General features: G+C 43.1%; 1 protein-coding gene across 2 annotated transcripts; it reads right to left on the reverse strand.

Moving 5' to 3' along the window:
* Window positions 1-1,372: 1,372 nt before the first annotated feature.
* On the reverse strand, window positions 1,373-27,149 carry Mcur1 (mitochondrial calcium uniporter regulator 1). Of its 2 annotated transcripts, XM_027948282.3 has the most exons (9): window positions 26,676-27,149; window positions 20,298-20,414; window positions 10,595-10,698; window positions 10,044-10,145; window positions 8,753-8,794; window positions 7,859-7,930; window positions 4,800-4,853; window positions 2,784-2,898; window positions 1,373-1,450 (listed from the first exon to the last, which is right to left on the reverse strand). In XM_027948282.3, exons 1-9 carry the CDS (start codon window positions 27,091-27,093, stop codon window positions 1,395-1,397), a joined length of 1,080 nt encoding a protein of 359 aa, XP_027804083.3. In that variant the 5' UTR covers window positions 27,094-27,149; the 3' UTR covers window positions 1,373-1,394. The 2 variants fall into 2 exon arrangements, with proteins under 2 accessions (XP_027804083.3, XP_071469797.1); XM_071613696.1 differs by lacking the exons at window positions 1,373-1,450; window positions 2,784-2,898 and adding an exon at window positions 2,906-3,319.
* Window positions 27,150-27,357: the final 208 nt, after the last annotated feature.

Here is a 27,357-nt window from a genome sequence, read left to right on the forward strand (position 1 = left end):
CTTAATTTTACTAATGTGGTTGGCATTGGGTAATTTATTCTGCCAAACTGATCAAGAAATCCTCCTGTGGTTTCTGCACCGTATGGTGTGCAGCACGTGTGAGTGTAAAGACAGAAAAGGTCCTGTCAGTGTCACTGCTTCCAAAATGCTTTCTTTTGGGGTACCAGGGATTGAACTCAGGGGCACTCGGCCATTGAGCCACATCCCCAGCCCTATTTTGTATTTTATTTAGAGACAGGGTCTCACTGAGTTGCTAAGCACCTCGCCTTTGAGGAGGCTGGCTTTGAACTCATGATCCTCCTGCGAGCCGCTGGGATTACAGGTGTGAGGTACCACACCAGACTCCAAAATGCTTATTCTTGCCCACAAGTCTGTTGTTTCAATAAGCACAAAAGGTACTTCTTTAAAATAACCCCAGTTGCACCTAGGATTTATTTGTTTCAAATACAGAGGTAGGGTAGGCCTGAGGACGTCTCAGCAACAGAAGCCAGTCCTCACTCGGAAGGCGCAGCTGAGCTTGTCACAGGCAGCACTCGGACAGGCGTGGGCTTCATCATTTAGAGCGACAGGACAGCCAGATGTCTAGACAACCTGCAGGAGGGAGCCGAGTGCTCCCCTGTAGAAAACGAAGATGCAGATGAGGAGGGACCAGGCTGAAGCGCACACTGCAGCTGACCAGGCCGAGGAGGAGGGGTCCTCTGGGTGGCAGTGCCTCAGCAGAGCAGCATTACAGTTCAAGACACGAGGGGGATCTAGCATCCTAAGCAGCAAGAGTTCCCATTACAATTACAACGCTTCATTAGGCAGCAAGATTTTCTAGCTGGAAGGCACATTAAAAATAACATAACAGTAACTTACTAAGACAACGGAGTCGGCAGCAAGCATTCTTTAGGAGCAGAAGTACAGCTGTATTAACCAGAACCAGCCCAGCAGAGGCAGCGCTGGGGCGGGGAGCGGTGAGGGGAGGGTGGGTGAGGAGTGGGCGCTCAGGGTTGGAGTCAATGATTCTTCAGCGCTTATAGCCACAGTCCCCTTTTAATGAAGACCCCAAGTCCTCTATGTGACAAGAAGATTTCGAATTGTAGGGAATTACAAAAACACTTATTGTCGGTATTGCACCAAGGTCAGACCAAGTGCATGGATCACTAAGTGGGGTCGTCCAGGTGTGGGCCACACCCCTTAGTTATCAAGTTAACTAGGCAGAAGGCAAAAAGGATGATCAGAGAGTCCCTGACTTCTTTACTTTGTCTATGTGCCCATAATTTGTGTAAAAATAAACAGTATGCATTAAGTCAAATCAGAATTAAAATTTGAAACAAGAAAAAAAAAAAAGAGACAATAGTCTGGTATTCTTAAGGCAAAACAATGGAAATCTCTTTAAATAGACACCTTTATTACATCCACAGGCGATAAAATCCCAGAGCTACTGTCAGGCATGTAAATACAGACCCTGTAAGAAAAAATAATTGAGTATTATTAGTTCTACTACAGCTCCTTGAGGGAACATGTTACACTGCATCAGATACTGTAAGTAGGGGCTGGGGATGTGGCTCAAGCAGTAGCTCGCTCGCCTGGCATGCGCGGGGTGCTGGGTTCATTCCTCAGCACCATATAAAATAAATAAAGATTTTGTATCCACCAAAAACTAAAAAATAAATATTAAAAATTTCTCTCTCTCTCTCTTAAAAAAAAAAAAAAAGATTGTAAATAAGCTAGAGGTGACCTGAAGTGCAGGAACCTCTGCTTATTAAGGAAACACATCCAACTACCTCTCCGCTATGGGGGAAAAAAACAAAAACAAAAAAATTCAGAAACTTGTCTGCTCACTAATATGCCAAGAAACATCTGCCTGTTAAAAACAAACTAACTCCATATCTTGAGACCATCAACTTCAAAGTACAAATATATTTAGTATTCACGAGAACTTCTCAAGAAAGTTTAGGATCACAAAGACTCTTGGTCACAAAGCATACATATATGTGTGTACATCCACATATGTGTACGCAAATACATATACATGTGAATGATTCAGGTACAGATATTTTAATATATATAGTTATAACTTTAAAGTACCTGATTAATCTAAGCTTTTAAAACCGATTTGAAATAATTTCTGCATTGTTTGTTTGGCTGTAGCCCTGGGGACTGAACCCAGGGCCTTATGCATGCTAGGTTAGGTGGTCTACCACTGAGCCACATCCCCATCACCAGGTGGGAGAGAGGTACTGGGGACTGAATCCCAGGGCACTTTGCCACTGAGCTATGTCCTCAGTCCTTTATTAAAATTTTTAATTTTGAGATGGGGCCTTGTTAAGGTGCTGCTGCGCCACTGCCCAGCTTATGTTTTTGTTTCTGATACATGAATCTACATTCCCTCTTTTGGCTCAAAAATTGCAAATGCAAAATGACCCCTTAAAAGGAGTATTATCAATCAAAGCAGAAAGATCACAACTCAAATACTTTCTCTTTTATTCATAAAATACTTCCTTTATTGAATTCCTCTAAAATCCCAATAGCCATCATCCAATGATATTATCTTATTAAATTTATGACTTGTTCAATTGTAAAGTACACCATTATTTTTATTTTACTAGTGAGTAAAGAAAGGATAGTAAGAAAGAAAAAAATACCAATGAAAGAATAATACTTCATCTATTGAAAATTACAAGAAGCTTTCCATGAAAAGAAGTGCTAGAATCAATGAAATGCAATATTTGACTTCTATAAAGTCTGACGTATTTCCTTGCCAGGTTGTTTGAACACTCAGACACCAAACAGCTTACCTGCTAGATACTTGATGGTGTCGAGCTTGTGCGACTCAAGCATGGTTTTGAGGCCAGCGACCTCCGTTTCTATCTTCCTATCTGTCTGCGTCAGGGCACGATCCTGCTGGGCATGCTTTCAAAACAAAGAGCTTCAGAGCATTAGGAGGCTTCAGGTCCTGGCCCCCCGCCCTCCATCCCAGAGCACCTTTCTGCTGGGGAGCCCCCGGGCAGCCTAGGGGAGACCAGGGGCCATGCTTTAGGTCTCCAGGCCTCAGTTTCCCCCTGACTGGGAAAACAGAAACAGACCCCTACAACCTTTGGCCGCCCTTCACACAGGCTATTTAGAGAATCAAAAGCGAGAACCCGTGTGCAAACCTTTCGTGAACTAGAGGTTGCCGAGCCTGATGAAGCATTACGAAGCCAGTCTGCCCTCAATACAATGACTGTGTTCCCTTCCTCTGACAAAAATTCTTTTGACTCCTTAGGCAATCCAAAAGTGACCCTGCTTGTCTTGACGTTACTTCTAGTCCATGTTGGTAATTTACAGCTTTCTTCTGTAGTTCAGACATCAAGTGCTTCATTAATACAAGGCTTAGCTACCAAGGGTCTCTTTGTGTCCTTCCCCAAATCAACACAGTTAAACCAGGTGTACATTCACCCGCAAAGAGGTTGACATTATGTAACTGCATTCAGGCCTGAAACCAAGACAAGGCTTCACTGAAAATCCTAGGTCAGGCCAGCAGTCTCCTACCATTACCAATTCAGGCAACGAACAAGGAAGTGAATGCTTAAATGTGTTCAAAAGTATTCCAGAGCAACATCCCAGAATCCTCTCATGGAAGCCTCTTAATAGATTTCACAGGTCCCTCGTGTGAGCGCTGGGGACTGAACCAGGCCCATGCTGAGCACATGCTCTCCCACTGAGCTACATCCCAGCCTTTGAGGGAGGAGAGAGGAAAAGGAGTAATGCAGCCCGTAATTAAATAATGAGACAAGGTCTCCATTCCTTACTATTTGTCAATCACAGATTTAAATTTTCATCAAGATCAAGTATTTTGTTAAGTGTAAAATACTCAACTTCTGGGTTCACACCGAAAGAACTGAAAATGGGCTCAAGAGCTATTTACTTTCCATGTTTGTTGTGGCATAAAAATAGCAGAAAAGGGAAGCAACTCAGGTGTCCACTGACAGGTAAATAAGTAAAATGTGGTATAAACATGCAATGGAATACAATCAAGTTCTGAAAAGGAAGAAATTCTGTCATGTACAACAACGTGGGTGAACCCTGGGGACACTGTGCTAAAGTGAAACAAGCCAGCAACCAAAGGCAAGGACTGCATGATTCCACTTACTAGAAATTACCTAGAACAGTCAGACTCTAAAGAAAGAAAACAGACCGGTGGTTGCCAGCAGCTGCAGGAGGAGGGAGTGTGGAGTTAGTGTTTAAGGGATACAGTTTTAATTTTGCAAAATAAATACCACTGAACCACAATCGTAAAAATGGTTATTTATTTGTTTGTTTGTACAAGAGAGGGAATACAGGGGTGCTTAACCACTGAGCCACATCCCCAGCCCTATTTTGTATTTTATTTAGAGATACGGCCTCCCTAAGTTGCTTATTAGCACCTTGCTGTTGCTGAGACTGGCTTTGAACTCAAGATCCTCCTGCCTCAGCCTCCCGAACTGTTGGAATTACAGGCGTGCGCCACTGTGCCTGGCTCAAGATGGTATTTTTAATATTGTGTATATTCTTTTTTTTTTAATATTCAGTTTTTAGTTCTAGGTAGACACAATATCTTCATTTCACTTTTATGTGGTGCTGAGGATGCCTCATGCATGCCAGGCAAGCACTCCACCACTTGAGCCACATCCCCAGCTCCTATATTATGTATATTCTACCTCAATTTTTAAAAACCTCATGACATAAAGCTGCATATCTTTCCACAATACATAATTACAAATGACAATAACTATGAACAGGATGAAATGAAGATGGATAAAACTACAAAGAAAAGTCAAAGTGTCATTTCTTACCAATTCCATGATTTCTGTCCTCAATTCCAGCAGCTTCCTTTCGTTCAATGTGTACTGAAATAGACACATAATGCAGGTCAGACCCTGGTCCCCCTGATGGCCCCTCTCTCCTCTGCTGCCTTCGAGGTTCTGGTCTCAGTCCTCCCTAGATCACCCCGACACAGAAACCCCCTGGGGACACAGCAGCCTGCTCCCGTGTGGCTCAGATTCTGTGACTCAGCTTTCTTATTCATACTTCCTGCTCTGATCCTCGGATCTCCTTCTGTCACTGGTCACCTCTCTACTGTGGTACCAGGTAACAACCTGCACTAAATCCCACTGGTGCAGTAGCACTTCATGGGTCTGATTAGATGGAGGCTGAGCCACAGGCTTTTTGGCTCTGAGAGGCTGAAAATGGTAGAGAACCAATTCAAGTTAGGAGCTGTCCCATCAGCTGTAAGAAAACAGGTCAGCACTGAGGTGAAGAGAAAGACCAGGACAATAGAAAGCTGGGGAAAAGATAGCTCCAAGGAATGTTCTCTGTGACACAGACACTGCACTGTGATTATAAAACACAACACAAAAATGTGAGAAACACTAAGCTACTGCCTGTGGGTTCAATAGAACAATACTCCTGCTCCGGCATGGTCACACCCAGTCACAAAGGAACCTACCAGCTCCAACCCTAATTAAAATGGCTCCTGCCTCTGGCTTTTAATATCTGTGAAAGGATTTAGTACAGTTTTATTGACATTAAAATCAAAATCAGACATATCTCCTCAGTGGTGGGCATTAGGATTTAATTAAGCAAATGACACATTGTAGTTTAAATGAAGATTTTTAGGACTTAGCGTTATTATAAAGGAAAAAGTTAATGCTCTGAAATATCTAGGAAATTTCTGGGTATAAAATGTTCCCCTAGGAACTACCTGAACTAAGCAACTGGTAGTCAGTCCCTCCTAGAACTATCAGGGAATAGAGTATGAAAATACCATTTCTTAGAAGTAAAACAAAACAAGAAACTGACAAAAAATAAACAATGCCCAACCCCAAACTAAACTAGTTGCAAGACCAACAAGGAACAATGTTCCCCAAATACCAGGGTTTCAGACCAGGGCATTAGGTGTCAAGCTGCCACCAGGGGGCAGGGTGGAGCTGGATTTTCCGCACACCTTAAAGCACCAGCCCTGACTTGGGCACCAGAAGAGAAGAAAGCCTGGACATCCCACAAGGTAGAAATGACACTCATGTGGGGTTCCCTCTCCCCGAGCCCCATAATATTTATATACCACACTGCTTTTGAAACTGGCTGTAAATGTTGCCACAGTTCATTTAACTTTTAATTTAATAACCTCACTAAAGGAATTAGAAGGCCAAATGACTCATCTCCACCAAGGCATGTTACCTACACATGAGCTAACATGATACTGCAGGTTCAGCATCACCAGGAACAGCTTCCCAGCTAGGTGAGTAAGTCACAGATTCATGGCTTTAATCAACCTTCACTTCCCATGTTCTAATCTCCTAGATGTGCTTTTTATCAGCTTGATTGCTGTTCTAAATCAAATGAATTCAGACTTAAAAACATGACCCAGGAGAATAAAGGTAACCAAAAGTGTCTCTCCTAGGTGGCAGTCATGTGCTTGCGGTCACTACTGTTTTAGGGAGACTAGGTGATTTCATCTCATGGCTGATAAGTATCCTGAGACTAGAAGATGAGTAACATGGGCATGAAACTGTTTTGTATAATGAAGTTCAATTTAACTCTTGAGGTCCAGCAGCAGTTCTAAAATACAATTATGCATTTATCCGAGTTGCAGTATTAGCTCCATTTACCATTACAGCACACATTGACTAAAGGGAAGTTGTGAAAAATGAGTCTGCACAGGCGGTGTCTGCAGGTGCATTCACACTAGTTCATGCTGGGAATATGCCCCACGTGCCCACTTGTCATTAAGCCAAGGAAAAAAAAGGCACCTAACTAACATGGCCATCTAGAGAAAGCCTGAGCAGAGAGGTGAATGCCTAGACAGGTTAAAAACCAAATCCAACACACGCATCTTCAACATAACACCTTCTCTCTGTATTTAACAGACATTATACAGGGTGCAGCTCCATGGTATAGCGCTTGTCTAGCCTGGGTTCGACCCCAGCACCACACACAAAGACAAAACAGAAATATGTTTTTTTGTATTTATTTTTTTAGTTGTATTTTTAGTTGTATTATTGGTCACAATACCTTTATTTAATTTATTTATTCTTATGTGGTGCTGAGGATCGAACCCAGGGCCTCGCACGTGCTGGGCGAGCGCTCTACCGCTGAGCCAAAACCTCAGCCCCAGAAATATGTTTTAATCCAGAATTTGTGTAGAATTTAGTATTATTTAATATTGCTCATCTGAAATAATCAACTTTTTCAAAATGAGGGCCTGCAGAGATTTAAGTCAGTATTAAATAGATCAAGATTGAGTTTAAATTGCTTATTAATGTCTATGTAACACATTATCTAGTATCTCTGAAACAAAGGTTTAAACCCAATTTGAACAAGATTTTAATATTAGCATTACTTTTTTTTTTATACTGGGAATTGAACTCAGGGTGCTTCCACTGAGCCACATCCCCAGGTTTTAATATATATTATTTAGAGACAGGGCCTTACTAAGATGCTGAGACTGGCTCTGAACTTGTGATCCTTCCGCCTCAGCCTCCTGAGCCACTGGGATTACAAGCATGGGCTACCCTGCCCAGCAATTTTGAAAGCATCAAATTTAAGCCCTATTCCAAAACAGAGTGAAAAAGGTGTTGTCTAACACTAAAAATTGGTAAATATTTTAACAATACTTGTGACATGTATGCAAACTTAGGACTTAACTAAGCACTCCATCCTGAAAAGAAATTAACGCGTTATTTATTTATTTTAAAAATATTTATTCTTAAACTTTAGGTGGACACAATTTCTTTATTTTACATTTATGTGGTGCTGAGGATTGAACCCAGTGCCTCGTGCATGCTGGGCAAGCACTCTACCACTGAGCCACAACCCCAGCCCCTCATAAATTATTTTTAATAGAAGAACATACCAATTCTTTTACTCTGCTTTTTTCCAGATTGAAGTCTAATTTGGTATCTGTCCGGACTTTGATCATTTCATCCTAATAGAAAGGCAAAAACAAAGAGAAATCCACAGTCAGAAATTCACAGCTCCTGAGGACCTGAGCCCAGGACACCTGCCCAAGGGAGCCAGCCAGGGAAGGGCACGGCCGGAGGTGGGGCCAGGGATAACAATGTCAGGGGACTGTGGAGGAGCCAGGCTGGCCCTGTCTTCAGGCTTCCAGCCTCATGTATAGACTAGAGTCCCTTCCGAGAGGCATGCCAGCCCAGAGTGGGTCATTACTGCTTTCTGTGTTGCCCAGGCTGCCCTCAAACTCCTGGGTGGCAGGGGACAACAGGTGCCTTTACTTCCAGATGTCCTACATAACCCCCTGTGGAATTCAGGAATAAAGCAGCTCCCCAGATAACTATGGAAAGCCAAGACGAAACATTAAGCTCTGGTTGAAGTAAAGCCTTCTTTTTTGAAACTCATCAAAATCTTTTCTTTTTTAAAATCAATACTCTTTCCTCCTCCTTAAAAAACCAAACCAAACCAAACACAGCTGGCCTGGTAACCATTTAAAAATCACATGTGATTTTCTAAAGAAAGTCACTTTTAAGAGAAATCTAAGGGCTCCATTTGGTTACTTCACAAACATTTTGATTTAAAATGATTTAACTCCTCCTAGAAGGCAATTTTGTTAATGAATTTGGTTAGACACTGGCGACTTATTCATTGGCTGTGTTAAGTCTTGCAATGTGAACTTTTGAAGCATATTACATAAATATTTCACCAAGAATTAAGTTTTTAAAAGTATATAATTATTTCTGACATTATGCTTATAAAATTTTAAAAAGTCAGCATATAGGAAAGAGAATCTTACCATTACTTGTTGCTTTAATTGATGTAGTTCAAGTTCTATTTTCTAAAAACACATTAAAAAGAAACAAGGATGTGTTTAGAAAGTTGTAAAGAGTAACAAGAATGTTTAGAAAGTTGTAGGAAAAACATAAAACTTGATAATCTACAAATACTACAACATGTATTTATGCACAAGTTCTTAAACTTTTTCCCTCATTTAGCACAAACTTGACAATATTCAGAGCTCAAATGTGTCATACTCTATGCCTGTGCAGACCTTGAAATTAGTTTTAATTCATCTTGAAGGTTGTGTAAAATTAGTGATGTAACTGCTTTTTTTTTGTTACCAGGGACTGAACCCAGGGCGCTTATCCATTGAGCCACATCCCTAGCCCTTTTTATCTTGAGACAGAGTCTTGCTAAGTTGCTGACGCTGGCTCTGACCTTGCAATCAATCCTCCTGCCTCAACTTCCTGAGCTGCTGGGATTGCAGGTGTGTACTACTGCCCTTGGCTACACAACTGTTTTAATATTTGCTTGCAGTAACCTTGCTTTCTTTAATATTTCCTTCAAAAAAATTTTTTTTTCCAACTAATTCTGCCCTCAATAACTGATTTTGAGGATGACTCTGAGAGTTCAGACTTTACCTTTTAAGGATAAGGTTTCTTATGAGGTTAAAATCAACAGGCAATAAATAGCCTTCCCTTATGGGCTTTAAATAGGATTGAAAATAAAAGGAAGATGCAAAGAGAACGATTACTTAAGTGCTGACCCACGAGCCACGTGCCTTGCCTGGAGAAGGGAGAGGGACCTGTGCAGCAGCATGTGACCTGGACAGCCCTCAGCTGGGCATCGTTCCCACACACCCCAGGAGGACAGAATGGCATACTTCTGTGGCACTGCAAACACTGACCTGACTGAGGTCACCAGCAGGACCCTGAGATGGGTGACGCTCTGCCCCCGCATCTCCTCAGGGTGCATACTTGGAAGTTCGTGGTGGTACACACTTGTGCACTGCCCATCTGTGTGTGTGTTTTACCTCGGTGTAATTTTTTTTTTTTTTTTTTTTTGGTATTGAGGATTGAACTCAGGGACACTCAACCACTGAGCCATATCCCCAGCCCTATTTTGTATTTTTATTTAGAGACAGGGTCTCACAGAGTTGCTTAGCACCTTACTGTTGCTGAGGCTGGCTTTGAACTCGTGATCCTCTTGTCTTAGCCTCCCAAGCTGGTGGGATTACAGGCGTGTGCCACCGTGCCCAGCTCAGTGTCTTAATGTAACATATTTTATGAGTGATCTGTAGTTTTTACCTCATTTTCTGCTCTGAGAGCTGAAAATTCACTCTTCTCCAAAATGATCATATCCTTTTTCACATTAGCAATCTTAGACATTATTTGCTGAAGAGTGATCTCCTAGAAAGAGAGGAATGACACATACAATCCAGTGAGCCCAGCAGTCCACCTCCTGGTGTCTGTACCTGCTGTCATCGCCACAAGGAACTAGACAGATAAGGACTGGAGGGGGCTCAGTAAGGTCACCACTATCCAAGGTGAGAAAACGGGGAGAACAAACCATGCAACAGATCACCACCACGTGAATCACAAGTCTGTGGACCAAGGACACGACTCTGGCCACATCTCCATTTATTGAAGTACCCTGACCAGGACAGACAGCTTTTGAGCATAGTGAACTTTTAAGCCTGAAGAGTCTAATTTTATGCTCTATTCTCTTTTGCCTCCTATGGTTAAAATTACTATATATTTTTCAACCAACTATTACCTGAAAAGTTTCATGAATACTAATTACAAATAACACCCCACTTTCAGATTTCCAGTTTGCTCACCCCCAGGACCACACTAACCTGCTGTACCTTGGTGACCATGTCTTTGTAGACGATGTTCATATTGGTCTCCATGATCTTGACCAGTGCAGAGACCATGATTTCTGCTTGTTGAGTAGTAAAACCTAAGCAAGCACACACACGAATATGATCACACTCGGAAGAACGCAGCTGTCAGGATAAGACAATCCATGCCCACGTGAATGTTCCGTTCTGAACCCAGAAACAAGAGGGCAGCAGCGGGCAGGAGGGCGGAGCTGAGAGCCACAGCTGGGATGTGCCCGTCACCCTGACGGGTAAGAAACATCCCAGAGTGTCCCACACCCAGTCAGGTGCCCAGGTCATTATGATCTCCAACGCCCCTCCCACCGCCAAAACTCATGTCTTCAGATGGGTCTGCCAAGTGATAAAAGGCTGACTCCGAATTACAGATGCAGGACTGTTTGTACAAGTTGTTGTTTGGGGTGGTGCCAGGCACAGGACTCCCAGCTTCAGGATGCCAGGCACGCACCTCACCACTGAGCTACATCCCCAGACTGTTTCGATCATTTAACGAAGATTCATGGAAATTTTATTTTCTTCTTTATATTTCTCTAAATTGTCTAAATTTTCTATGGTGGACAATTTATCTACCACATATCAAATTACTGACTGTACAAATGGTAATCTGGCTGTTAATGTAACTGGGGTTCACGTGATGCTTTGACTATATCCCTGGTAGCTTTGAAGCTTACATGTTTTCTCTTTTTCCCAGTCTGTCTTTTCCCTAAACTTCTTCCTGATCTCCCCCTCCACCATATCTACTTCCTGATCTACCCTTCCTAATCTAATTTTCTCTGAATCACTTCTATAAAAGCACCCTGTTCCTATGGCTGGGCAGAATCACAGCCTTTGGGACAGGAGTCCCCTATGTTTCTCCTTTGGTAGCAAAGCAATAAACCTTCTTTTCCCATTTTCTCAAAACCGAGTCTTCCTTACTGGATTGAAGCCAAGGACTGAGCTTTCAGCAACATTAACTTATTTAATGCTAAATGATAAAATCAGTTCTTTGATTTTTTCCCTCAACATTTTCCTTCAGTCAATAGTCTGGGAGGTCCAAGTTGGATAAAAGATATTTTTTAACACTCAACAAATGATGGTGAATCAAATTATAGAGATTCGCAACTTGGCATTGTTAATGTTTTTAATAACTGTTGTCTGTAACTCATATTTCATGTAGAAAATTTAACAAAATATTTAAAACTTGAGTGCCTGAATAGCAAATTCCTTCTATTAAATGCTTCAGAAGAATCAGTACATTCTAAATAATACACATTCTGTTTGCTTGAATAATAAAATAATCTGTCTGGGTAAGATTAAACATGGGACTATAATTAACAACGATTTTGAAAGGAGAAGAAAGGACCTCCAAAGATCTACCAATTTATTCAAAAGTCTTTTATTTTTCAAAATGTGTGTCAAGCACATCTTGAAGAAACACCCAGAAGGGTCCCCACCAAAATGTTCATTGTATAGCTCTGGGATACTGGGCTCTGAGGTTTTTTGGTTTTCTTTTCTGCCTTCCTAATATTTAGAAAATGATCATGTTATTTTGCAACCTTTAAAACTTTACTAAGAGTTCTTGGTTAAACATAATTAGGACTTAACAGTTATGAGGAAAAGAAAAAGACAGACATCCCTGTGGAGAGCCATCCTCACGCGTGACTGGGCGACTCCCGGTTTGGGTCTGAGGCTTCTGGCTGTGTCGGAACTTTCCCGGCCCTCTCCTGATGAGAGAACCCGTCCGTGTGGGGGTGTGACTGACCACTGACCCCGGGGGCCCAATCACTGACCCTGACCTTGGAGTGCGGCCCCCCCCTCAACCTTCATTGGATGGAATTCTCCCCTGAATTTCTTGTTCCCCAATAAAAGGCTACTCCCTGGCGTGCTCGCTCGCTCTCTCTCCTGCTAGCCCTGAGTAATCCTTGCTGCCCTACAGGTGGTTCGAGGTTGGAGCCAGAGAGGGGAGCTGTCTCGGACCTGGTCATAGAAAAAGGTAACTGAGTCTGTGTGTTTTATTTCGATCTCTGCTAGCTAACTTTTATGCCAAGAACCTCATTAATGAAACCAATGCGCAGGCCGCATGGTGGAATTGGCGCCCAACGTGGGGCATTCTAGATTAGCTAGATTGAGTGGGAGCGCGCTATAAAGATAAGATAAAGGAAGTGGTGACAATTTAGAGTCACAAAAGTACCTGGAGATATTGAAGGAAAGAGACGTTAAATTAATTAAAATGGGAAATTCAACTTCTACGGATAAGGAAATGTATCTGACTATTTTAGACAGTATAATTAATCAGAAAGGAAAACAGATAAAGAAAGCTCAGTTATTACAATTCTTAAAGATTGTAGGCAAATATTGTCCTTGGTTTTGTGAACAAGAGTCTCCAAATTTATCTACTTGGGAGAAATTAGGAAGAAAGTTACAAAAGGTTTATCTTTCTAATGAACTACCTGGAGGCATAGAAAGTATTCAGAAAACTTGGACAGCTCTGGAAGTTTGTCTTTTTGAGTATATGGGCCAAAGTTCGTGGCCCCCTGAAGACCTGTAAAAAGGCATGCAGAGGGCTATTAAGTCTATTCAAATGGAAAATCCGCCTGAGGCTAAGTTAATTCCCTTTCCCTTAAGCCCTTTAAAAACAAAGACGCTAGGGGCCAAACCAAAAGTTAGGAATGTGACCTTAAACTTGCAAGACCAGGCTAGCCCGCAGGGAGATTATAGGGACGAATATCATAGAGGAGAAACCTCCGAAGTCCTAGAAAGCCCTCCGGAAGAGGTAGAGGATCTTCCTGGAGAGGAGAATCCGGAAGAGATTCCTAGAGGGGCACAGAGTTCTTCTCAGCCACATGGCTTAGAAGCCCAATTTCAAAATGGCGACAGCGCAGAGTCTGACCATGAATCACAGTCTGAGGGAGAAGAATCAGACGTTGAAATTCAGGACTTACAGAGAAATCTTAACAGGCTGCGTTTAACACCGCCTGCCCAGGCTATTCGAATTCGGCCAGTGCCTGCTAAAAGGACAAAATTTAACAGGTACGCTGGATTAACAATGACTTTTCTTACCCCGTTCCAGCGAGGTATTAAGAAAGCACAGGAAGATGGGGAGGATACTAGCGGTTTCCAACTTTTTCCAGTTTTTGAGCAAGTTAATGAGCAAGATCAGAGAGTTAGAGTTCATGCTGTAATCCCATTTAAAACCATTAAGGAACTAAAAAGTGCATGTGAGACGTATGGTCCAAATTCGCCTTTTGTACAGAGCCTGATAGAAAATATTTGCTCGCAGCCCCTTCCTCCTAGTGATTGGATTTCTTTAGCTAGATCTTGTCTGAGTGGGGGAGAGTTCTTGATCTGGCGAACTTATTGGACTGATTTTTGTACTGAACAGGCAGAAAAGAACAAAAGACAGGATATAGAAACGCCAGTAGAAATGTTTCTAGGGACAGGTGAATTTACTGACATAAAAAGACAGTTAAATTATAAATTTGTAGTATACAATCAAATAACTGATTGTGTGAAACGTGCCTGGAGGCAGATTGTCCCTAAGGACCAATCCAATTTAGTTCTTACCAAAATCAGGCAAGGTGCGAGTGAACCTTACTCAGATTTCGTAGCCCGATTGTACCAGGCTGCAAACAGGTCGATCGGGAACCCAGGGGCGAGTGAGTTCATTGTTAGGCAATTGGCATTTGAAAATGCAAATAAGTATTGTCAAGATGTTCTTAGGCCGCACCGTAAAAAAGGGACAATTTCCGAGTTTATTCGCTTATGTTCTAACATAGACTCTACCCATTTGCAGACAATAGCCCTAGCCGCGGCACTAAAGGAAACTTTGACTCCACAAGATTTAGCACAAAAACCCCGCGGAAAATGTTACGTTTGCGGGAGAAATAATCATTTTGCGCGGGAGTGTCACATGCGCAATTTTAAGTTCAGGGCTCCATCTACTGGTGATAATAGATATTGCAGGACTCAACCCCACGTGGCGGATCAAGATGGCGTGGATGAGCCCGCCTTGTCATCATTTCCGCCTGGCCGGAACACAAACTTCTGGTCCGCCCGCCCCCGGCCGAGAATGAGGAAGTAGGTGACGGTTGCGCAATGTGACGTCATCGCGCCGACCATGGGGGCCGCCGTCTTTAATTTTACCAGAGCGAAACAAGCAGTTTCCGTACAAACCCCTAATGATTTTCAAGGCTTTTAAGAGATATTAATTGGCTGAGGCCATCCTTAAAACTAACTACTTCTGAGTTAAGTCCTTTATTTCAGATATTACAAGGAAATCCCTCTCCAACCTCTCCACGCCAGCTGACCTTAGAGGCTAGAACAGCTTTAAGGAGAGTTGAACATGCAATTAAAAATGCACAGCTTACTAGAGTTGATCCTAAAGAAATAGTGTATTTATTAATATTTCCAACTGAGCATACCCCAACAGGAGCCATATGGCAAAGATTAGGAGTTACTGAGTGGATTTATTTATCCCACTCCCCTCAAAAAACATTAATTCCTTTTCATGATTCTATAGCTCAATTAGTAATTAAGGGTAAAACTAGGATTTTACAATTAATTGGATCTGAGCCTGATATCATAATCATTCCATTTTCTGTTCAGCAGACTAATTGGCTTTTTCAAACTTCTAGTTCATGGCAGATAGCCTTTGCTGATTTTCCTGGCCAGATAGCCATTATCCTCGTGATAAGATTATACAATTTGCATCTTTAACGTCACTTATTTTTCCAAAGATTGTACGTGCACATCCTATAGATGAAGCTTTATCGGTGTTCACGGATGGTTCTAACTCAGGTAAAGCAGGTTTTTATAGTCGTGTTCACACAGAGGTAATACAAACTTCTTATACTTCTGCCCAAAGAGCAGAGCTTCAAGCTCTGATTTGTGCCTTAAATTACTTTTCAAATGAGCCTATTAATATTTATTCTGACAGCTTATATGCAGTCGGAGTTACTATAAACATTGAAACTTCAGTTATTGGGTATACTTCATCACAAGAGTTATTTTAATTATTTCATAATTTACAAAAGGCAGTGCTAATGCGAAAATACCAATGTTTCATAGCACACGTACGGGCTCATACTAATCTTCCAGGACCTTTAGTTTCAGGTAATGACAAAATTGATAAACTAGTAACTTTTTGTCAACAGATGTCTTCATATGACTGTGCACTAGCTTCCCATTCCTTGCATCATCAAAATGCTTCTAGCTTACATAAAAAATTTAATATTACTAGAGAACAAGCTCGTCAGATTGTAAGCCAATGCCCTAAGTGTGTTATTCACACTCCATCTCTGCCATCAGGGGTAAATCCCCGTGGATTAAAACCAAAGCAAATATGACAAATGGATGTAACTCATATTCCTCAATTTGGTAAGCAGTGTTATGTGCATGTCATAGTGGACACTTATTCTAGATTTATTTTTGCCACAGCACATACTAAGGAAAATCCTCAACATATAATTTCTCATTGCCTAGCAGCTTTTTCTGTTTTAGGGTGCCCTATGCAGATTAAAACGGATAATGCTCCAGCTTATGTAAGCTCTTCTTTTCAACAATTTTGCCAAGAGTTTAAAATTAATCATAAAACAGGAATTCCTTATAACCCCCAAGGCCAAGCCACTGTGGAACGAGCTCATTTATCTATTAAGCTTCAATTACAAAAATTAAAAGGGGGGAATAGGGTTGTGACTCCCCAAAATAGCCTTAATCATGCCTTGTTTGTTTTAATTTTTTTAAACTGTGACGCAGAAGGTCACACTGCTGCTGAGAGGCAAATGTCTCCCTCAGTAACAGGCCCTTTAGGCAGAGTTTTGTGGAAAGATTTACAGACTGGTCAGTGGAAAGGCCCAGATCCGGTGCTTATGTGGGGCAGAGGTCATGCTTGTATTTTCCCAGAAAGCTCTTTTCGTCCTATTTGGGTACCTGAACGTGCTATTAGACATGGAAGAGATAGAACCCAGATTCAAGCGACTGAGGATCGACCCGGAGGAGCCCCTATCCAAAAGGAGGAGATATCGGAAAAGGATGAAGAAAGACCAGACTGACCCAGCCGAAAAGCTGATTTCATGGGAAGATGTGAAGAAGCTAACAACCCAGGCTTCCCGAATACTTCGACACCTAGGAGAGAACAGGACCCCAGTGATGATGGTAGCAACAGTAATTGCCCTGCTGGGCTGTCAGGTAAAGGGGGATCAAGTAGACACTTACTGGACATATTTCCCAGATCCACCCCTGGTACACCCAGCTGTGTGGACTGGAGAATCTATTCCAGTATTTACTAATGACTCATTCATGATGGGAGGATTTACAGATACTCATATTACTCCCAATCATGTGACTAGATTTAATTATTCTGGCTACAGTGCCCAATTACCTTTGTGTTGGTCACACGATAAACATGCTGGCTGTCTGAAAGTATCATTCGAAGAAAAGACAGCGATTGGTAGACCTAGACTGACAAATAATTCTATTTATGGGGACTTAAGACCTTATACTAGATCAGTAATTAAGATGGGACTTTCCCATAACAAGCCAGTCATTTCTGCAAAACCTCCACAGATACCCCACTGTCCAAATAGTTCTACAATTGAGATTGGCACCTTTCCTAGATGGATGGATTGTGTAAATACCTTTCCTGTACAATATAAGGTGTCTAAAGATAGTGGGTATATTTTAGACTGGTCTCCAAAAATTGATAAAAGACAATTACGAAGAAATTCTGCTATGACACCTGCAGGATTTGTTAGTAATATTTTAACTTATAGTGAAGGTGGTGTTCAAAAGGATGTTTGGCGTTTAATTGCTGCCTCAGAATTCTTACATTTTACAGACAAACCTTTACCAAAATTTGTTGGCAAGAACTATAAAGAGGGATCTTGCTATGGCTTACGAGCCTGTGTCCAATCTCCTTATATTTTAATTATTGGAAATGTAAAAGTTAAATGGATAGATGACAGATATATTGTTACTTGTAATAAATGTAACCTAACCAATTGTATTACTAGGTATAATGGAGGAAAAGGAGTGCTGATACTACATCAGCCCTCTTTCGTTTTATTGCCTGCTAATATTTCAGAGCCATGGTATGCTGATACTGGTTTACAAGTCTTGCAGCAAATTCATGCCCAGCTAGCAAGACCTAAACGTGCTATTGGAGTTATAATTGTTGGTGTTTTGGCGCTAGTCTCCTTTATTGCCTCAACTGTCTCTGCGTCTCTGACATTGTCTCAAAATATTCAGCATGCAAAATTTCTTAATAATTTAGCTCAAAATACTTCCAAGGCTCTGCGTAATCAAGTAAATATTGATGAAAGGATTGAAACTAAATTAAACGCCTTAGAGGCGACTGTTATAGACATAGGTAATGAACTTTCAGCCTTAAAATTTAAGGAAAGGCTTAAATGCCATGCCAATTATAAGTATGTTTGTGTTACAGCTGCCAAGTACAATGCTTCTCTCTGGGATTGGGAGAAGGTTAAAAATCATTTGTTAGGTATTTGGCAAAACAGTAATAATAGCTTGGATATTCTGGAACTTCATCACCATATCCAAGACATTCAAAATAATAGAGCTGATTTTTCAGATCCTTCTTCTTTGGCAAACCAAATATTGAAGGAGTTGAATGGATTCAACCCTGGAAATATTCTTAAACACTCGGCCTGGTACATTATTGGATTATTCTCTTTGCTGTTAATTCTCTTTTGTGTTGTAATTATAGGATGGCGAGTCTTCGGAACAAGAATACAGAAACTCCAAAGAGTGAACTGCCGCCTCATTTTTAAGAATAGAAAGGGGGAATATGTGGAGAGCCATCCTCACGCGTGACTGGGCAACTCCCGGTTTGGGTTTGAGGCTTCTGGCTGTGTCGGAACTTTCCCGGCCCTCTCCTGATGAGAGAACCCGTCCGTGTGGGGGTGTGACTGACCACTGACCCCGGGGGCCCAATCACTGACCCTGACCTTGGAGTGCGGCCCCCCCCCAACCTTCATTGGATGGAATTCTCCCCTGAATTTCTTGTTCCCCAATAAAAGGCTACTCCCTGGCGTGCTCGCTCTCTCTCTCTCCTGCTAGCCCTGAGTAATCCTTGCTGCCCTACGGGTGGTTCGAGGTTGGAGCCAGAGAGGGGAGCCGTCTCGGACCTGGTCATAGAAAAAGGTAACTGAGTCTGTGTGTTTTATTTCGATCTCTGCTAGCTAACTTTTATGCCACGAACCTCATTAATGAAACCAATGCGCAGGCCGCATGGTGGACATCCCATTAATGTGTACTTTTTATGTATCAGTTAAAAATAAATTTATTTAAAAAGGAAGAAAAAGAGATATAGAACTTACACAGATGATAAAACAAAACCAAAGCCAAACAGTTAATAACCACCCGTGGGAGAAAAAAGGGATATGAAAAAGCGAAAGTTAAGCTTTAAACCTATTGAGTTAGGTGGTGCAATTTGCAAGAATGAGAGAACAGGACACACTCGAGACAGTCAGATAGCAGACTTCTAGGAAGTTCTGCTAATCAGGGGATAGGTTCTGGAGAAAGAGAGCACAGAGTGTTCATTTAAGAGCCTCCCTGGGCTCCACCCTTGCCAGTCATCGGAAGCCCCTCCCCATCCAGGGAAAAGCCCCTTCCACAGGCCCTCAGACACTGAGGTAGGGTCCTCAGACACTGATCTTTAAAGTTTGACAAAAAAAGTTGTGAAACACGTTATATAGCACCTAATGGTTTTACCAAATTGCATTCATGGACATTATTTCATTTAAGTGCTCAAAAAGTTCTTTGGAATTCTTATTAGACTCATGCTACAGAGGAGCAAATGAAAATGAAGAAGTTTCATTTCATTACAGTTATGTCAGTAGAAGCTGGCAGAGGCGGGGCTTGAACCCTGTGCTTGGGACACCACCACAGGCACAGAACAACTCATCCTACCACCCTGACTTAGGCATGTGAAGCACATTACAGACAGAAGCTTCTCAAATGTAAACATGTGCAACTTTACCCAATGAAGTAAAAACACAGATATGTTTATTTTCAAAGCATAATCCATGTGAATTTGGAATTCTGGTTTTGAGAAGATGTGTGCCACAGAATAGAGAATCACAATTGGTATATTTGTCTGAATATAATCATGTATGAGAATGTTTCCCCATATTCTAAGGGCACCTTCAATGAATGCTATCTATGCCAGAGCAATAAGTGAAATTGCTAATTTGAATATTGAAAAGAAAAAAGAACAGTAAGTTAAAATAATCCATAATTGCTGCTCAGCAACATTTCCATTTTACAAAACTTTAATAGGCACACAGGATGCACAGTGGTGAGACTGTCACTGCTGTGCTACAGTCCCACTGTCAGAAATCACTCTTGAGCTTTGCTAACTTGTATCTAAGTCTTATCTATAACACTAAACTTTCATGGTGATGTTATAAAAATGCAGTTCACCTAGACAAAGGGAAAATGTGGAGGAAGTCTCCAGTGTATTGATGAAGCAAAAATGTCCTTCAACAACAACAAAACTAAAACCCAAACAAAACAAAACAAAAGAACAATGACCTAAAAAGGAGACTGATGGAAAGGTCACTTGTAGACTTGAGTTGAAGAGAAACGTGTGAAAGTGAATGGAACACGGGAGGTCACTGTTCACTGTGGTCTTCTAGGGCACTCAGGGGGGTAAGGGGATTACCATTTTCTTCCAGCAGGCACACCAAGGCATGGGTGTCAAAGTAGAGCTTCCTAATCCCAGAGGAGGTGAACTCTGTCCTGTGCTCCAGCTGCAGGCACCCCGCAGACAGGCTCAGGTCTGGAATGGAAAGGAGAGCAGGGTCAGAACAATGTGGCCTCCCCCTAAGCTGCAGGCCTGGTGACCCTGCTGAATTTCCAACCCATCACAATCTTCTTATTTTTGAGGTCAGGATACCTGAAGGACAGAAGTCCCTCTTCAGGTGGCTGGCTGAAACTGGCTAGATAGAGATGGCTGCTAGAGTCCCTCAGTCAACTTCTAATGTCACTATAATTCCAACTGCATGCTAAATGACACCCCCAGGCCATGACAGCAGACAAATGCCATGACAATGACAACAGAAAAGAGCCAGAAAAGAAGCAAAAAGTGGTGCCTGAATACCTGGAAGACCCACGCCCATTCCCAGAAAACCCAAGAACACCCCTTCCCTTGATTAGCATGTCTCTCCCCTCTGTTTCTCTCTCTCTCTCTCTCTCTATATATATATATATATATATATATATATATATATATATATATATATATTATACATATATATATATATATATATATATATATATATATATATATATATATAAATAATATACAGACATATGGATATATATGCCCACATACAGAAGGGGGCAAGAGACAGGGGGAGAGAGATTTCTCCCGCCCCACAGCCACACACACCAGGGTGTGGGAAGGGGAGTTCTGATATCTGTCACCTCCATTCTGGGCCAAGAGTAAACGTCTCTCTTACTGCTCCATCAGTGCTTGGTGGTGACTGGTTCACAATTCTGAGGGAGAAAAAGGAGCCAGGCTTTGGGGTAACAGTAAACAAAAGCAGCTCTGCATCCTCAATCTAACAAGGCTCACCCAAAAGCCACTGCCGTGTTTCTGTTTGTTGTGGAGAGGATGGAAACCTGGGCCTCTGGTGTGCCAGGTGGGCACTACCACTGAACCACACCAACACCCTGACTATCTGGTTTTTCATAAGCTTTAAGGAGGTAGATTCCATATACCACAGAATCCACCCATTTAAAATGTAAAATTCAATTGCTTTTATTTATAGAGTTGCTCATCCACGTTCACCTTTAGAATACCTGCTTGACCCTTCAGCCCTCAGGGCCAATCCTTCAGTCCTTCCCTGCACCCACATGGCACCAGACAATCCCATGCAAATGGAATTACATGGGACGTTTGGAATGGCTTTGTTCCCTTAGTGCCATCCATGCTGTAGAAGGCACCAGGACTTTCTTTATATTCTGGGGTAATATTCCATTTTAGGGCTGTACCAAATATTGTTTATCTGCTCATTAGCTGAAGGACATGGGTTGTCTCCACTTCTTGGCTATAATGAATAGTTCCATGACCACTGTGTTTTCAACTCTGGGAGTGAATTGCTGGATAATATGAGGGCTCTTTGAGTCTGAGAGACTGCGGCTGTTTTCCAAAGCACTGTACTACCTCACCTTTTCTCCAGGAGGGGAGGAGGCTTCTACTTTCTCTACATGCTGGTTAACCTTTGTTATAATGTTTTTAAAACTGTTATCATCCTAGTGGGTATAAGTGGTTTCTCTTTGCGGTTTTGACTTTCATTCCCTGATGGCTAATGATGTTGATGTCTGTGTGCCTATAGGCCATCTGTACATCTTCTTTAGAGACATGCCAACTTAAGTACTTTGGCTATTTTTAATTAGGTTATTTGTCTTATTATCACTGAGCTGTAAGAATTCTTCATATATTCTGATGTGAGTGGATTTTGGACATGGCTCTTCTTTGAGATAGATTGGCTATTACAGGTTCCTTGCATTTCCATATGAATTTTAGGATAAGCTTGTCAATTTCTGCAAAAAAGTCAACTGAGATTTTGAGAGGGACTGTGTTAAATCTATAGACCAATTTAGGAAGTACTGCCACCTCAATAATATTAAGAATTCAGATCAATAAACATGGTAAGTCTCCCATTTATTTAGGCCTTTAATTTCTTCGATAATGCTTCTTAGTTTTCTGAGTGTTTTATGACTGTTGTCAAATTCATTTCTAAGTATTTTATTTTGTTTTATGTTATTGTACATGGAATCATTCTCACTCTCATTTTCAGACAGTTTATTGCTGGTACATAAATACACAACTATTGTGCACACTGATCTTGCAATCCTGCTGACCTGGTTTATTAATTTTAACAGTTTAATGGATTCCTTAAGGCTTTCTCCACACAGATCTACGTTGTCTGAGAACAGTGAGAACTTTACTTCTCCGTTCCAACCTGGATGCCTTCTATTTCATTTTCCTGCCTAGCTGCCCTGCCAGAAGTTCCAGTAGGATGTTAAATAGAAGAGCAAAGCAGGTTCCCTTTCCTTGTTCCTGATCTTAGAAGTATACAGGCTTTTTCCATTAAATACGACATTAGTGGCGGACTTTCTGTAGATGCTTTTTATCAGGTTCTATTTGTATTTTATTGAGGTTTTGTTTTGTAAAAATAAAATTTAAGAAAACCATGAAAGCGTGTTAAATATTACAAATGTTCTTTCTCTGTTAAATGATCCTGTGGGTTCTGACTTTTATTCTATTAATGAGGTAATATAACATGAATTGACTTTAAGATGTTAAATGATCTAACATCCCTGAGATACCCACTTGATCATGGTACATAATTTTTTTTATATGTTGTCTGATAGTATTTTGTTGAGGATTTTTCTATCTATATTCATAGAGAATATTTTTCTGTAGTTTTCTTGTGGTATCTTTGCAAAAGCCTGTCCTTAGAGAGACGAGCTCTAACATTCTTCATGCTATCTTTTTGATGAACCGTGATACATTTAACAGCAGATCTAAGGCCTTTTTATCCGAGGGAGGTTACACAGTACTGAAATGGCTTCTTGGCTTCTGGATTTCATGAACTACTAAAACAGTTTTAAAATTCTGTCGAGAAAGGACATTTAGCTGGGTTCAGAGGTGCATGTCTATAATACCAGCAGCGACTTGGGAGGCTGAGGCAGGAGGATCCCAAGTTTAAGATAAAAAATATAAAGGGTTGGGGTGCTCAGTGGTAGAATGCCCCTGGGTTCAATCCCAGTACAAAAACAAAACCAAAAACTAAAACTAAAACAAAACCAAAAACATTTCAATATAATAGCTTCTTATTACCATCATATTAAAAAAAAAATCTTGACACCAAAAAAGGGGAGAAAAAGAGTGGACAATCTAAATAAAGAATTTTATTTAATTTAAATTTAAATTATGTGTCTTTCCTCTTCTAACTATGCCATGGACTGGTGCTAGTCTGAGGCGGGGTGCTGTAGGACTGGCAAGAAAGTAGGAGCCCTGTGCTAACTCAGAGATCAAAGGTTTCTTTAGTGGCCTGAGTGACCAGCAAGATACTTGAGCCAATCAACTACAACTCGCCATCCTTCACTCCTAAATGGTCTATGACAACCACAGGAGGTAAAATGTGACATGGACAAGACCCCACAGATCTGACACTTCTCTGCCGCCTACAGCAATTGTTAGCAAACCATTGGCAGTTTGGGAGGAGAGCAGCAATGGTCATGGTCGGCTCCGAAATGAGCGTGAGATGTAATGATGTTTGTATCAGCACTGCTTGCTGAGACAGAATAGAAAAGGCACTGGTGCCTGTGTTGATGGTAAAAAAAAAACCGACCCTTTCATTCAAAGTGGAGCTGTTCTGAGCACAAGGCGCTTGCCCAGGAGCGCGAGCCCTTCTTCCCATTACAGCCACGCTATCCTTTCAGCTTGGCACCTACGCTGCTCCATGCCTTAAGTTTGGCGTGCTTTCCTCTCCTACCTGTTACACTGTTAGCATCCTTTCACACGCTTCTCTTTTAACTGGGCAGTTTATTAAGCATACGTTATGTTCCAGGCCTGCATTACGTTTCACTTTATGATTCTCTCTGCTTCCTCCACCCAGATAGGGGAGCAGCCTTACTGCTCCTGGTGTTCTCAGCCTGTACACGTGGCTCTGGGACAGCACCGAGTTTCCTGCCACAGTGCACCATCTATGAGTCAAGCTGCCCAAGAATACCCAGTCTGACTCATTTTTTATCTTGTGCATCTAGCAGACGCCCTGAGGAGGGCCTGGCAAACTGCAAACGGAGGGAGATATTTAACTTTTTGTAACTGAACTGTAATGGCTTCTAAGAACTAGATTATGAGACTGTTTAGAAACTCTGGGATTGACTCCTTTCTCCTCTTCACCTCATTTCTTCCCTTTTCATAAATAAGCACACTTAAATTTGGTACCTCTTTTCTCATCATATATCTCCATCAGTCCTGAGATTGGAATTGGCCCTGATAAGAGACCAAGATCTGCCCTCCAGGGACAGTGGCAAGTAAATGAATGGACGAAACACTTCTCAAGGGGCCCTCTAAGGCCACCTCACCCACCTTAAACTCTGTTGGGCTGTCCCATGGGTCAGGGATCTTGAACACAGGACTTCTAGAATGGCTTGTGAAGAGTGACAGGGTTATTCTGGTCCCAAATTCCTTGTCTCTAATAACAAAATAATTCATGCAATTTAAAACATAACCTCCTACCACACCCACACCCATAAAGCAAATAACCATGCCACTATTTTCTAAGCAGAAGCTAAAGCTGATATGGACACTGCAGACCTTTATGTTTTTTTCTTTTCCAAAAATGACTGGAACCAGACACAGCAAGCTTTTTTGAAAGAAACACTGCCTTTTGAAAAGTGGAGAAAAGGGCTGGCCACCTCTCCACTGGGACTTGGCCCTGCTGAGAGAAGGGAATGCCATCTTGCTTTCTGTCAAAGGTCAGCACCTGAGGACACAGTGCTCTGAAAGCCCACAGATAACCAAGGAGCAAGTGAATCAGCTGCGTTAAAGTGTTAATAGGTAATTCTCCTTTCAGGAGATGTTTAGCATATCAAAAGGTTATTAAAAACCCACAATTACAAAAGAAGCCCAAGGTTAGCCAGGTATGAACTTCCTACTCAACGTGTCTTTAAGTGGACCTGCTAAGAGGTTGGGGGACGTGGCTGGCAAGCCAATCACTGGACAGGAAAAAAAAACCCAAAAAACCCCAAACTGCTCATTAACAGATGGCTAGTGGGCAAACATGCTTCCTTAATCCTGTCTCTGTTCTGTTTCCTTGCTTTGATGCATTTACCCTTATTTTTAAGACTCTTGACGAATGAGAGCTTTGACACCATAACAACAGTACCACTTTGCTGGCACAATGTTAGCAAGCCTAGGACAAAGAAACTCTCTTGCCCACAGTCTCAAATTATGAGAGGAGACCAGATCGGAAGTTACCCGTTTATCAAAATAAGAGCAACCAAAAGACAAATACAGAAATAAAGACCAAACCTACCCATACTGCTCCTAATCACTGCAGGACGCTAAGAGTTCAGTACTCCTTCCCACCCTTTGCGCACAAACTCCCTTGCTTTGTTGCTCTAATAATCTGCTTCTCCCCCAGCCAATGCTATTCTTAAATCTGAGATGCAGCCAATGTTTATCGGACATTGCTATTGAAAAAAATATGAAAAAAGGTGCAGTTCTTGATGGCCATTAATAGGTAATGTATAGATTATCCCAAGTGATATGTGTACCAAGTTTGTTGAATACTCTCTCTATATTTTTATCAGCAATTTGTTTTCAGCAAATTCCAGCCTGTTTAACTTTCCTATTCTCACGTAGGATCTCCTCCTTCACCTCCTTAATGAAATGCCATCTCCTCAATGAAGCCGACTGCGATTGATCACTGCTTAAATTCAAAACTGGAGACCCACCCCACTTCCCAACTCTTTTCCCGCTACTATTTTCCTGTAGCACTTATCAAATTAAAATCCAGGTATATGCAAAAAGTCTAGGGTTAGGGTTAGGTACACACACGTTTACGGCATCTCCACTGCTGGAATGAAGCTCCAGAGGGGAAAGATTTTTGATTGCTAAATCCCCAGGCGCAAGAGCTCCGTGAATGAAGCTTCGAGCTGTCAAACCCCGCGCCCTCCCCGAGCTTCGCCCCCACACGCGCACGAGCCCTGCACTCGGCCCAGCTCCCCCCCCCCCCCCGCCCCCCGCGCCTCCAGGTGCGAGCTGGGAGCCGCAGCCCATCCGAGGCGCCGGGCGCGGGACCCTCCCGGTGGACGCGCAGCGCGCTCCCGGGGCCGCCGTTAGTCCGGGCAGGCGCCCGCTGCCCAGGACTCCCGGGCGCTGAGCCCAGCTCGCTGACTGCGTCCTCGAGGGCGGGCCAGACCTTCGCCCGCGAGCGCGAGGCGGCCGGGACCTCGGCTGACCCACCCTGCGCGCCGCCGGGCCTTCCCCCAGGGCACCGCCCGGCCCGGCACTCACCTCTCCTGCAGGAAGCCAGCGCGGCCGCCACGCCGCGGCCCAGGTGGAGGGTGCCGCCCGCGCCCGCGCGGCCCAGCGCGCACCTCCACGCGCCGCCGCGCCCGGCCGCGGGGACGACGGGGCCAGGACGCGAGCGCCCCCAGTCGGCCAGGGGCCTGCGCGGGGCGGCGGCGACCAGCCGCGGGGAGGGCACGAGCAGGAGGAGGAGCAGCGGGGCCGCACGTGACGCGCCCCCGCGGGCCCCTGCGGCGCGGGGCCGCAGCGACCCCAGCCCGCAGGGCAGCGGGGAAACGCAGCGGCGCGTGGGGGTTCCGCGGCCGCCCAGGCTTCCGCCGCGGCCCGAGGGCAGGAAGAGCAGGAGCCGCCGGCGGCTCAGCGAGTGCTTCGGTCTCTCGCCCGCGACCGAGCCGCAGTCCATCCCCGACAGGGTCACTGGCCCGGGCGCGCGCTCATGGCGCTCCCGCGCGGACCCGGACTCCACGACAGGGTCACTGGCCCGGGCGCGCGCTCATGGCGCTCCCGCGCGGACCCGGACTCCAGTCCGAAGGCGGGAGCGAGCGTAGGCGGCAGCGCGGGGCCCGCCCGTCGGGGGCGGAGCGAGGCGAAGCCCCGCCCCCACTGGGCTTCCGCGAGGGCGGTGCAGAGCCGGCTGGACCCTGTTGCTGCCAGGATTTGCATGTTC

This window comes from Marmota flaviventris, chromosome 6 (assembly GCF_047511675.1).
Source record: "Marmota flaviventris isolate mMarFla1 chromosome 6, mMarFla1.hap1, whole genome shotgun sequence".
Lineage (NCBI taxonomy): Eukaryota > Metazoa > Chordata > Mammalia > Rodentia > Sciuridae > Marmota > Marmota flaviventris.